Source organism: Crocodylus porosus, unplaced genomic scaffold, assembly GCF_001723895.1.
Source record: "Crocodylus porosus isolate Cpor-Errol unplaced genomic scaffold, CroPor_comp1, whole genome shotgun sequence".
Taxonomy (NCBI): Eukaryota; Metazoa; Chordata; order Crocodylia; family Crocodylidae; genus Crocodylus; species Crocodylus porosus.
The window spans coordinates 27,156,286-27,168,696 of NW_017728950.1; the positions used below are offsets into that span (position 1 = coordinate 27,156,286).

At 43.3% G+C, this 12,411-nt stretch overlaps 1 protein-coding gene across 2 annotated transcripts in view; it reads left to right on the plus strand.

Moving 5' to 3' along the window:
- The first annotated feature begins 6 nt into the window (after positions 1-6).
- RAD23B (RAD23 homolog B, nucleotide excision repair protein) overlaps positions 7-12,411 on the plus strand; it is a 51,852-nt gene continuing 39,447 nt past the window's right edge. For both annotated transcript variants that reach the window (XM_019555035.1, XM_019555036.1), the window contains exon 1: positions 7-123. In XM_019555035.1, the coding sequence (XP_019410580.1) occupies positions 58-123 (66 nt within the window). In that variant the 5' untranslated portion in view covers positions 7-57. The remainder of the gene's footprint in view (positions 124-12,411) is intronic.

Sequence of the window (12,411 nt, forward strand, 5' to 3'; positions counted from 1 at the left end):
CCGCGCCAGCAGCCGGCCGGTGGGCGGGGGCGGCCTCGCTGGGCCCGCGGCGCCGCCATGCAGATCACGCTGAAGACGCTGCAGCAGCAGACCTTCAAGATCGACATCGACCCCGAGGAGACGGTGCGGGTCGGGGCCGGGGCCTGCCTGTGCGGGCGGCGGGGGGTCGCGAGGGCCCTGGCGGCCGGGGAGGAGTGGAGCGGAGCGGGCTGCGCGGTGCGGGCCTGGGCAGGCCGCAGGCCTCCATGGCTCCTTAGTCTGGGCCCCCGCGCCGAGGGCCGAGTCGGCCTGGCCTGCGCTCCCGGGCACGTGAGACTGCAAAACGGCCTGGCTGCCAGCGGGGCGGGGGGATGGGCCCCAGAGGCCTGCCTCCAGCCTCTTCATTGAATCTTGGGGCTGGACGTCAGCGAAGACCTGGCCCCAGGAGCCCAGGGGTGCTGCTGCGGCTTACCTCAAGCCGTGGGGTGGGCTGGATTTAGGGGCAGTATAGGCAGCGATGGTTCCCTGCTCTCCTTAACTCCAAAGCAGACAGTGGGGTGCTGTGAAAACCCCTGAGACGGCTGGTCAAAATTCGGGAGAAACTTGTCCGGAAGAGCGGGCCCATGCGGGGAGGGTTGGTGGTAGGGCTGTAATGCCAGCTTGTGTACCAGAACCTCATGGTAAAAACCAGATCCTGTTTAAACTGCTAGATCTTTTGAGGCACCTGGTTAGTCACACTTTCATTGGTTGAGCGTCCCCTCGGCCTCCTTTTTAAAATATTTCTTGGGACTGAAGTGTGCCACTGCTCCAGATTAAGTCGGAGGCTTGTGTGGAGCCAGGTTGTGTTCGCTCTGGAGAGCCCCAGGAGCATTGCACTTCATGTGCTGTTTTCATGTGCTCCGTGCTAGAGGTAGGCTTATTTACTTGGATCACTGCCCTGTGCTGTGACTGGTCAAAACGGTCTGGTTATGATAGGCCCAGGCAACTTGTTGCTTTTAAACCTGCTCCTGTTTCTAGCATTTTCTGTCTTTTACTTTCCCCTTACAAATCAAACTTAAAACAAGCCTGAGGTTGAGTGGCAATGTGAAGCCGTCTTGAAACAGCAGCTCTAGGTTCAGCATTAGAAGTATTCAGTTGTCAGAAATCATGATAGTATTTATACATACCACTGAAAATATCATTAGCTACTTTTTGTCATTAAACCAGGCATGACAAGCATACAGCCTGTAGGCCAAATTTGACCCATGGATCTCTTTGCAATGTTAATTGGTGGCAGCAGAAGAGAGGACTTGTGGCATTAATGGTGGCTGCCCCCGCTGTTCTTGGGTCATCTGGCCCATGGGGAGCCTCATGGTCTGGATTTGGCTCACAGGGCCAAACAACTTTGACATCTCTGTCATAAGCTGTATTGTAACGACTTGAACACTTGGCATTGAACCACTGCTTTTTTCCTGTTTGACAAAGGAAAAGGCTCAGTGCAATGAGTATATTTTGTAGCTGAGAACTAGTTTTAAATAGTAGTGCTACATTGAGTTAAAAGATGTGCCCAATATTTGCATTTTTTCAACGCTGGACCTGAAACATGAGCTGTTCTATATTTGTGAAAACACTATTTTTGAATAGTGGAGATGGTAGATTGTCCCACCTGATATAAAACCATATTTAAGAAAGTTGTGGATGGCTAAAGGCTTCATGGTTTGAAGAGTCCTGTGTAATGTATGAAATGAGGGAAATACTGCTTGAAGTCTAGGACATATGTTCAACTTCTGTGGAATGAATTTTGGAGCAAGCATGTAGGGGTCACAGTTGTACCCCTGATATTGTATACAGAAAACTGTGTTGCCAGTTGAGCAGGCTTAGTGCTATGAGCATTATCAGTTAAACATTTGTCATAATAGACCAAATGACTTGTTTCTGTACTGCTGTGTGGGTACTCTTTGTTTACTAACATCCCCTAATTGAAATTAAATGATTCCTACTACTTGAAGTTGATGCAGTACTGTCTAGCTGACACATTCTTGACTGATGGGTGAAAAGCAATTATGACAGTCTGGAGTTACAGACTTGTAAAGCTACTGGTAAAATGAATGCTGTTTAGGATTTAGAGCTGCAAATGTATTTAGCATGATCTGGGAGTAAACCATTTTAGGTAAAAGTAGCATAGTTGGGTAAAAAATTCTTAAGCTTCAATACAGTGTTAAATATCACCTTAGACAAAAGTATGTTTATGTTCTAATTACATTTTGCTATACTGGTATTTGTTCAAACTGGAAAAAATGCCAGAAGCAAGAGGAATGGCAGAGTGAGTGGCAGTTGTCTTTACACAGCTTTTTTGTTAACAGAGCATGCATTTTCATGTGTTAGCATTCTGCTACAGTATTTGAACATTTGTAGGGAAAGCTTGGTACAAGAAAGTGTCAACAGGAAACTCTTGAAGTTAAGGTAGCTTATTTTTCAAACCAGTGACTGAATTTGATGTATTCTGTTTAACGCAGGACTGTCCAGATTGTAAGCAGTTGTGGTTCACAGACCATACCAATGGCACTGCATTCTCCAGGGGCCACACTTCTGCAAAGCACAGCTCCTGTACTGCATGAACGATTAAGACCCCCCACACACACACACATGCACACACACACTGCCACACCACTGTGCGCCATGTAGTGTGGCACTTTGCCCCTTGGGACAGGAGCAAAAAGGGAAAAGTTGTGGGAAGGAGGGGTACCTTAGAGACCTCAGCTGCAGTAGCAGCTGGAGCAGTAAGGGGAGCAGCAGCCAGGTAGGAGCTTGGGGGGGCTGTTTATTAACCCTTTGTGGGACAGCCCTTCTTAAACATAAGTAGATATTTTGGTTCATTTGTAACTTCCCTATCATTCTGCAATATATATTTTAGAGAAATTTAAGGTAAGTACTAATTTCAGTCCTGCTTAATGTATCTTGGAGTGTGCTCTAGCAAAGCAGTAGCCGTGGGCATGGAGGATATCCAGTGAAGCTGTCATCTGAGATTAAAGTGGGAAAGGTGCACAGGATGGAGTTTTGGGTCTAAAGTTATGTAGTAATCCAGCAAAGATTATCATGAGTTGTTGGTGGATGCTGGGAAAAAGGTAGTCAAATAGGAATTTCGAAGGGTTGGCAAAATGTCTATCTAGTAATTAATCATGGGGTAAAAAAAACTATTGTCAGTTACAGGGCTACAGAACATGGTTAAAATCCATCAAGGCTCTTCTGGTGAAGTAGTCACTAAAAGCTTTAGGGAAAGTATCTTAAAATAATTTGTAGCTCTAGTTCTATTTTGAGTTTTTTTCTAGTCACAATGATAAATCTGTGAATTACATCATGCACTGCACTAAAATAATCCATTGGGTGATTGAAATTGTAGCTACATATGCAAATTTGATTCCAGAAGACCATGGTTCCCTCAATTCTGCTTAGTTGTGTTAAAGACCATCTGATTAAGAGCAGTCAGTGGTGTACAAAAGGTACACAATTTCAAACCATGCTTGCGGGATTGATCTTGTGCTAGCTGGGAAAAGATGCTTAGTTAGTATCTGACTAATGATCGTGTGAATTTTTCAGGGCTGAACAAAATCTTGCAAGGTGAGCTTTTGGGGTTGTGTTGGGAATACAGCTATAGTTTTAGTAGTATTTGTGTGAAGCCTGAGATTGGTGTATACCACAGTATACAGGTGGGAAGAAGGTGGAAGATCTTTCTTTAAACTAGTAGTTTTTAACCTTATTAGCATCAAGGCACCCCTTGGAAAATGCCAACTCCTAGCTTTCACTCTTTTCACAAAAAATAATACATTAATTCTTCTATTGCAAAGAACTCAGGAAGCCCCGAACAGGGCAGAATGTTTTTAACCCTATGGATTCCTTTTGGAAATCTCTGGGTTTATCTTGTGAATTGCGTTTGCCCATCTAACAGTCCTAAAATTATGTAACACTCTATAGTACCCTTCAAAGGTATAGTACCCTTCAAAGGATCCCAAGGCACCTAAAGTCCTCTGGTAGAGAGATTCACTGCTTTAAATGTATCAAACTATCAGTCCCTTAAAAGGCACAAAAACAATAATGCTGGAAGATCTCTAAAGTGGAGTTCATGTCTCTTAAACTGTTAAAGCTAGAACAGACATTTTGAAGGTGGTTTCAGGAGGCTTAATTTGTGAGACAACTTTACACAATAGCACAAGAAGATCAATTGGTTCACAGGCGGACAGATCTAAAATGGAACTGTCGTTACTATGAGGGACACTTGAAAGACATCCTTTCTATTTTCTGCTTGCTTTTTTTATTTTTGTCCTTTTTTCCCCCTAAGTCCCTTTGTGGCTGTCTCCATCCCAAATGTGCTTGTGCAGTTTGTTCAGATATGACTCTGCAGCAGTGTTAGCAAAAACACAAGAATGATTAGCTTATAGGAGAACTAATATTAAGACTGGTGGGTTGGAGGATGAAATATTCTCATGGTCTTGTACAGAATTCATATTTCCACTTCAAGGCAGGAGGTGTGATGCCATGTCCCACATCCTTAAAATTTGTTCCCCTAGAACAGGGGTGACCAAGATGGAGCTCATGGTCCAGATCTGGCCTGTATTCAGCTTGTAGGTCTCCCCGTAAGTCCAGAAATTTGGTGGGGTGGTGATTAGTGACAGTATTTATTGCTGCTGCTTGTCCTGCTGCCAAATTTCTGGATTTGTTGGGGGCCCCATGGGCTGAATCACAGTATAGAGCTGCATCATCTGACTCATGAGGCCAGAAATTTGGTGTAAGGAGGAACAGTGACTGGTGGAGCTCTGGGAGCCACAGCAGTTAACACTGCCACTGCCAAATGCCAGTCCCCCAGGATAGGTGACACAGTTCTGCATTCTTGTTCTGGCCCCTGGATCGTGCCTGTGCTACTCATGTGGCCTTATGAGTTAGCTGAGTTGGGCATGTCTGTTCTAGACCCTTTTTGACTGCCATGAGACATCTCAGTTCCCACCTGAAAGATAGCTGAATTGTTCCTTAAAGTTCCCAAGCACACACAGTTGGGGAAACTGTTAATTTAAAGGGCCTGTTCTTAACTTTTTGAGACTTGATATATGACAGTCACTGGTAGTTTAGAAAAGACTAAACTTTCAGAATACGTAGCATTTACACATCTTTTTGTTCTGCGTAATTTGTTGTGCCTTTTTATGTTTTGTGGGAAAATGTATGGTTGCTTGTAGCTATTTTGAGACGTTAAATGTTCTTCTTTATGGAAAGCACCAAGTTTAGCTTTACTTTTTAAACTAGTTTGTTCACCTCTATTGCAGCCAGGGTTGAGTTTTTATTTCAGGGAAAGGTAAGTTTCCTGTGGACTGCTGAAAATTCAGATTTCATCTCACAGGTCCTATTGAATGTGTGAATCTGAGGTGCTTTTGGTTCTCATCGTCTCCAAGATCCTGTGGTATTTCTCAGTACCAGCATTATTTTGCATTCCATGCAGTTTCTTTAAGGAAATGTTAATGTTGCATGAAATAACTTAATGTGTACTCAAGTTTTGTTCATAATGTAGTGTGTTCTTATGTGTTATTTCTTGTGCACAGTGAAGTATCAGATCTTTTACCATTGTATGTGTTTACAGTTTCTCTATTTTGTTGTTTACTCAAGGTAATTGTTACAGTGCATAGCTTAAACTCTATGCACTTCTAGTGATTTGTCAGCTTTGTGAGCCATTCCATTCAGCTATTGCTCGTTTCCTTGGATTAAGTTCAGAAAAAGGGCAGCAGGCTACAAAGTTAACTACAAACTTGTGTGTTTTGTGTGCTGAGAAGTGGTGCTGCAGGTCAGGAGTCACTACTTTGCAGCAGGGAGCCACTTTAATGGAGCTTAGTTCTAAGCATGGACTGCTTGCAACTCAGCCTGAGCAATTGTAGTCGCAGTGGCCACTCCACCCCACAGCAGTCTGTCGCCATTGCTTCTGCCTGCCATGTGAGGAAAGGCTGAGGATATATCACAGAACCCCTTTGGCTCTGCAGGCAGGATCCAGCCCAAATGGGGCTGTAGGTTGCCTTCTGCTGTGATATGTTACTTATGGCTCATTTTAAGCCTAATGTGCGGTTCTTCAACTTTTCATGTTGGTAATTACTGTGCTATATTATCTGTATAACAAATAGATGCTACCTTTGTAACTTGTAGGGGGAAACATGTATATTGTTTATGAATACCATAACCATATAATTAAAAGCTGTAACATAATACTTGCAACCAGAGGAAGTGAAGAGATCTTGCAGGTAACTATCATTTTCCATGCACTCTGCATTCACTATTTTTAAGGAGATTCTCCAGAGTTCTATAGAAGATTAAAAGTGCTTCACAAGAAGCAGTATGGCTATGCCCACTGCCATTCTCAGGGCATGCAGTTGTGTTTACAGCCAAGACAGGATGTTTGGATCACTCATCTCATCCAATATGAAAATGCCTCTAAGTATGTTTAACTTTAGAAGATGCACTGCAAATGGTATACAGAATCCTCAGATTACTATCCTGAGGTCTTATTTAGTCAGAGCTGTTTGAATCGAATAACAAAACTGTTTTATAGTGGCAAAGTTATGTTGTTGTTTTCATACTTAAAACTGCTTTTGCTTCTTTAAAAAGCACCCCAAAAACATGTTTTCCAAAGTATCTTGTGGGGCTGAAGTGTCCCAGGCAGGATATTGGAAGCTTTGCAGGGTCAGATAATATTTCAGCTGAGGCTAGCAATTTTTTTCTGTGCAAGTGTCTTCACTTTCTTCTGAATTTAACTCTGCATTTTTGAGAGGCTGGTCCTTATGGTCTCAAAAGGAACCTTTAAAACATCCGAAGCTAAACTCATATTGTGCTGTCATTTGAATTGTGCAAGAAATTCAGTGTCTCTTTAGAGCACTTATTTTTCTAAAGCAAGTTTATTTATCCATTTGCAAATTAATTAAACACTTCAGACTGGCTTCTTAGACTATGTTCAGCCATTGTTTGATTTCATACTCTTATCCTTGCTATATAATTCCTTATATACATTTACAAGATATCTGCTTGGAAAGTCTGGGATAGGTAAAGTGTGAGTTAGGATGGTAATCTCTACTGTATTCACTGTGATTTCATTAGTCTCATTGTGTCTCATCTGTAAGAACTACTTCACAGTTAGGGTGGCTAGGATCTGGAACCAACTTCCGAGGGAAGTGGTGCTGGCTCCTACCCTGGGGGTCTTTAAGAGGAGGCTTGATGCCTACCTAGCTGGGATCATTTGAGCCCAGTTTTTTCTCCTGCCCAGGCAGGGGGTCGGACTTGAAGATCTACAAGGTCCCTTCTTACCCTTATTCTATGATTCTATGACACCGGGCACTACTATAATCCAAATAAGGCATCCATTACTTTAGGTGATGTAGATGCTTAGTAATTGCAGGACAAGTGATGGAAATGGAAAGGAAAAATAGAGGCAAAGTGAATTTTCCAAGGATGAGTAGTGGCAGAATGCTGGTTCATGCCTCTTGACACTAGGCAATGAATATCAGTTTAAGTCTTTATGAAAAAAATCAAACAAAAATCTGTCAGAATAAGACTGGTAAACTATAAGCATGCAACTCTCACCAATAATGATACTGCTTAATTCAGTAACTGCTTTTGTAGTAATTGCATCACTTGTGATACCTCTAAGATTTCCCATCTGATTCTATAGACTAGTACTTGATGGAGATTTTGCAAGTCTGTTTCCCCAGGGGTTAAACTGATTATCCAGTGATCTTAAGTTTCAGTAATAGGAAAACCGGTTGCATTTCTCTTCTTATCTCCTATATCTTTACATGTCCCCACATCTTTCACATGATGGAAAATTAAATAAAGATTCCACCTAGAATTCTGTCTCTAAACTTTGACAGTCTCCTTTATCAGCTTCTGCCTAGCAGATGTCCAAAATCTCAAGTCTAGCCCTACTTCTTCCTGTCACAAACCAATCCACAGGCAACCTCAGAGCTCCAAGATTCTTCCCACTGTCCCACAGACATTTGGTAGAGACAAGCAAGAAAAGGAATTATTATATTGGAGAAAAGCTACCTTGTCACCTGTCTACTTGCTAGTCCTGCCATTGTTTTTAGAGATCAGTTTTCCTGCTGATTCTGTCAGCATTTGGGGGCCTGAAGACTTGGACTTCCCAAAGCCTGGGATACAAAGACCATACATATCGCAGAGAGAGCCTCCTAAATAAATCCAGTAATCCCTCCCCCACGTCCCCTTCTCCCCATCAGCCTTGTCCCAATTCTTCATGGGTCTGAGAATTCTCCAGAAATTTCTGTCTCTGGGACATGTGGTATTCCTCTGGCAGATGGCCCACTTCTGTCAATTGCCTGTGCAATTATTTTCCCCATAGACAAGAACTTGGGTGCCCATCCCACCACTAAGCCCTTCTGATTGGGAGTACTAGTTGTCCGAAAAGAAGGCAGTTCTGAAATGGAGCATCTGTGTGGTGCAAGGTGGTAGTGTGCCAAGAGACTATGTGTTCACTTCGTGTCCAGAAGCAATATAGCCACATTAATATGGCCTTGTTTATGAACTAGTAAATTCTGCTTTTGAGTCACTGTAATGCAGCTGTACTACCCCTAAGTTGGGAACTGGCCTTGGTGGAGCTAGTGTGATGGGTCTAAGCATTGCGTGCCTTGTTGCAGGATAGACATGCTGCTCATTCTGGATATATCTGATCAGGGTTAATCGCATCCTGTTACTGCTATGGAAACTTTGCAGGCTGAGGTCAGGATTGCATTGGCTTTCACATGGTAATTGTTGGCCGCCAAAAATAATTTGAGCACAAAGGGAAGTTTGAGGCACCTGTCCCAAAGAAGCCAGATCCTTCATAGTAGTGGTGCTCAACCTTCTAGCCCTGTGGGCCTGATGTGTGCCATAGGGCCAGTCTGTGGAGCGTGCTGGATCTGGCCCCATGTACGCTGTGGTAGAACTGTGGAAATTAATGCAGCCCCTGCTTCCCTGCTGCCAAATTTCCAGACCTGTGAGGAGTCTCACATGCCAAATTTGAGGTTGAGCACCTGCTTTGAAGGAGTGAGTTTAGCGAAATTTTAATGGAGATCTTAACGATGAATAGGGACCTACCAAATGCGCAGTTTTATGATTTACATGAAAATTGCAAATTTGATAGGTTTCCCACAAAAAAGCGCACGTATAGGGAAAAAGGAACTGGTGAGGAGGGGGGTGAAAGGCGGCTGCAAATAGAGATAGGAAGCCCTGGCATCCTGAAGCATTGGGGGTGGGGGGGCGGGGGATTTTTGTAGTGGGGTGGGGGACATGCCTGTAACTGGCCAAGGGGCCCCAGAAGTCACACCCCTCCTTGGAGATTGACAGGTAGCAATCTGCCAATCTCTGGGGAGGGGCAGGACTTCCAGGGCCTGTGGGCCAGTCAGAAGCATGGTGGGGGCCCACTACGCTTTGCAGCAAAAATGGTTCCTAGTGCTGTGCTGGGGCCACAAAGTGTTGAAGCCACAAAGTTTGGAGGCAGCCTCTGTGAATTAGGTAGGTCGCTAACAATGAAATATTGCAGGCAAATAAAGAAGAAAGCAGTCCAGATAATGTGAAACACAAACATTTATGAAATACTTATAGATAAATGTAACAGACATAAACTTAAGCTCTAAAATTGTTAAGTCTTAAAATCCTAAGAGAAACTAACAACACACAAAAGTGTATCTTTACAATATGAAGCTTTTAAAAATAGCTTTGATTCTGAGGTGAATGTCTTGGCCAGCCTTCCACTGTCACACATGTCAGGCATGGTATGCTGTTTGCTACTGCTAAATACATTTAAGGAAGCTAAATTGGGACTTAAATTCCTCAGTGAGATGAGTCTGTGCATTATGATGTTTGTATCATTAACTAAACCAGGAGTTCCCAAACTCTTGACAGTTTGTGCACCACCAGTTTAGAACGATACAACCTCAAGTATCACCAGCAAAATTTTCAATTCAACCTTGAGCACCACCAGCAAATTTTTGTTGTATAAAGTAATTATAATAAATCTGTTAATGCATACCATTGACAGGTTGTCTGCATACCACTGGTGGTACCCATACCACAGATTGGGAACTGCTGAAATAAACTAGTAGGCCAAGCTGAAGTAAGAATTCTTGTTTTCTGCTGTCCTGCTACACTGCCACGTCTGTTAATGCAACTGTCAGGGCAGGTTGCTATTCTGTTCCTGGTTTAGAGGCATGATGTAAACTCAAGGATACTTTGCATTATGTAAGAAGTCAGTAAAAAGCATTGCTGTAAAAGCAGGCTCTGATCAAACTGAGACTACTTCTAGTACTAGAGCTAGGCATGCCTTTATTGGTGAGATTATTGTAAAGTCTTTAATTAGATGAAGTTGAAGCTATTTTACGCTGATGCGCTCATCATTTCAGTAATGAGCATAATGTGTCCTTAGTGTGGGAGTATTTATGGAGGTGGGTGGAGTAAAAAAACCTGTTGTGCTGGTCAGTTTGCCCTTTTAGACTTATCACCCAAATTGTTTCCTATTCTTGGGAACCAAAGAATGAGATGCTTATCTGCGCTCACAGTAAAATGCAGAAAGAGAAATGGCGTAATACGAAGTACTTCAATTCTGAAAATAATATGCATAGCCTGATAGGTAAGGATTCCATAGACTTTCGTGCATGTTCTCTGCTGTATGTAACAATATGTTTGTACATTTGATCAATAGTTGATTTACTAAACTGTTAAATAACAAAGATTACCCTGTACAGTATTTTAAGCGGGTTGCATACATGCAAGTCTGAACCATGCTAACTGCCTCAATGTATACTAGTATTTAAATTAGAACATGACATTTTCTACTTGCCCAGAAATAACTTTATTTTTACAAAGAATCAATGTAAGATTTACATAAGCCAGTTAACGTAATTGTTTATGGGATTTATGAATAATTTGAAGTTGTATCGGTAAAACTTCAACACAAATCTGGAAATATTGACCATTCACTTTGCCAATAGTACAAAAAAAAGGACAAAGTGTGTTAGCTTGATTTCAGGCTTCTAAAAGAGAACTTCAGAGAGGGTAGAGTACAGAAATCTATGAAATATTATGTATACCTTGCAAACTCAAGTACACACAGTAGCTTTGTGACTGGGTGTTGTGACTTCCTCATAACTTAGGAAGCTTTTTTATTTAAAGACTGCTCTACTTCAGCCAAATATTATTTTTTTCAAAGGTTGGGAAAATGTTCTCATCCCTTTTTAACTTTCCCAGCTCTAGTGCTGCTGTCACACAACTTGAATAAGTAGCTGAACTTTGAAACCTAACTGGTGAATAGTGTTGGTTTGGAGTGGTATGCATGGCTAGTTTAGAACTCTTGTCTTTCATTTCAAAATCAGTACTAAGCATGCTTATCATCATTATCAGACATCATGTGAAATAATGCTTTAATTTGCTGCCTAGGTTTAGCGTCAAACCATGGCTATACTTAGGTACCTGCTGGGACAGTTTGTACGTTGCATCTTCATGTCTTGCTGAAACGCAACATTTTTTCAGGATGGGTTTTTTTGGCCGTAAACATTGTGAATTTGGGGGTTTAGAATTTACTAAACTTCTGCCTACTGGAATAGTCTATACTAGTGTTTCTCAACCTTTTAAGTAGCAAGTACCCCCTAACTTCTGAAAATTTTAACAAGTACCCCAACACTCAATTTTCCAGGGGATTTTATATTTACAGATTGGTTCTTGGAAGGTAATGTTATATCACCGGACAATCAGCACAGGGTTTGAATTGTCTAATTCTGGCTGCTTGGTACACAGCAAACAGAAAATTCTATGAGTCAGATAACAGGTAAGCTCCTCGCTCCTCACAGGGGGCAGGCTATGGCTCCTCCCCAAGTTGAGGCAAGGCAAAGCAGGACTGGGGGCTGGCACGGATTCTGCTGGCTCCAGGGAACTGCTCCACAGGCTCCACCAGCTCCGGGGAACTGCTCCACTCCCCAGCCCTGACACCCGTGTGCCTCCTCACTCCTCGAGGCGATGCGGACATGCAGAGCAGTTCCTTGGAGGTGGCAGAGCCTGCCTCAGCCCCTGTCTCTGTCCCCGCCTTGCCTCGGGGAGGAGCCGCTGCCTACCCTGCATGAAGAGTGAGGAGCTTACCTTCGGTAATTGTCTCACGCCAACCCCAGTGCCTCTACCATGCTTCGTGCCCAGCTCCTCTCTGGGCAGGCACGCGGCATTAAAAAGTTTGTGTGCGGCAAGATTTTTAATTGTGTGCGGCTGCACACATGTGCAGCTTAGAGGGAACACTGCCCCCATGCCTCCCCTGGGGTTACGCACAGCAGTTGGGAGTTGCCCCCCTGCACCCCCTGGATGACTTGCCGTGGCTCTGCCCTATGCCCTACCGTGGTGCTGTGTTCGCCGCCCTGGATAGGCAGCCCCAGCCCCTCCCCCTCCGTCACTGGG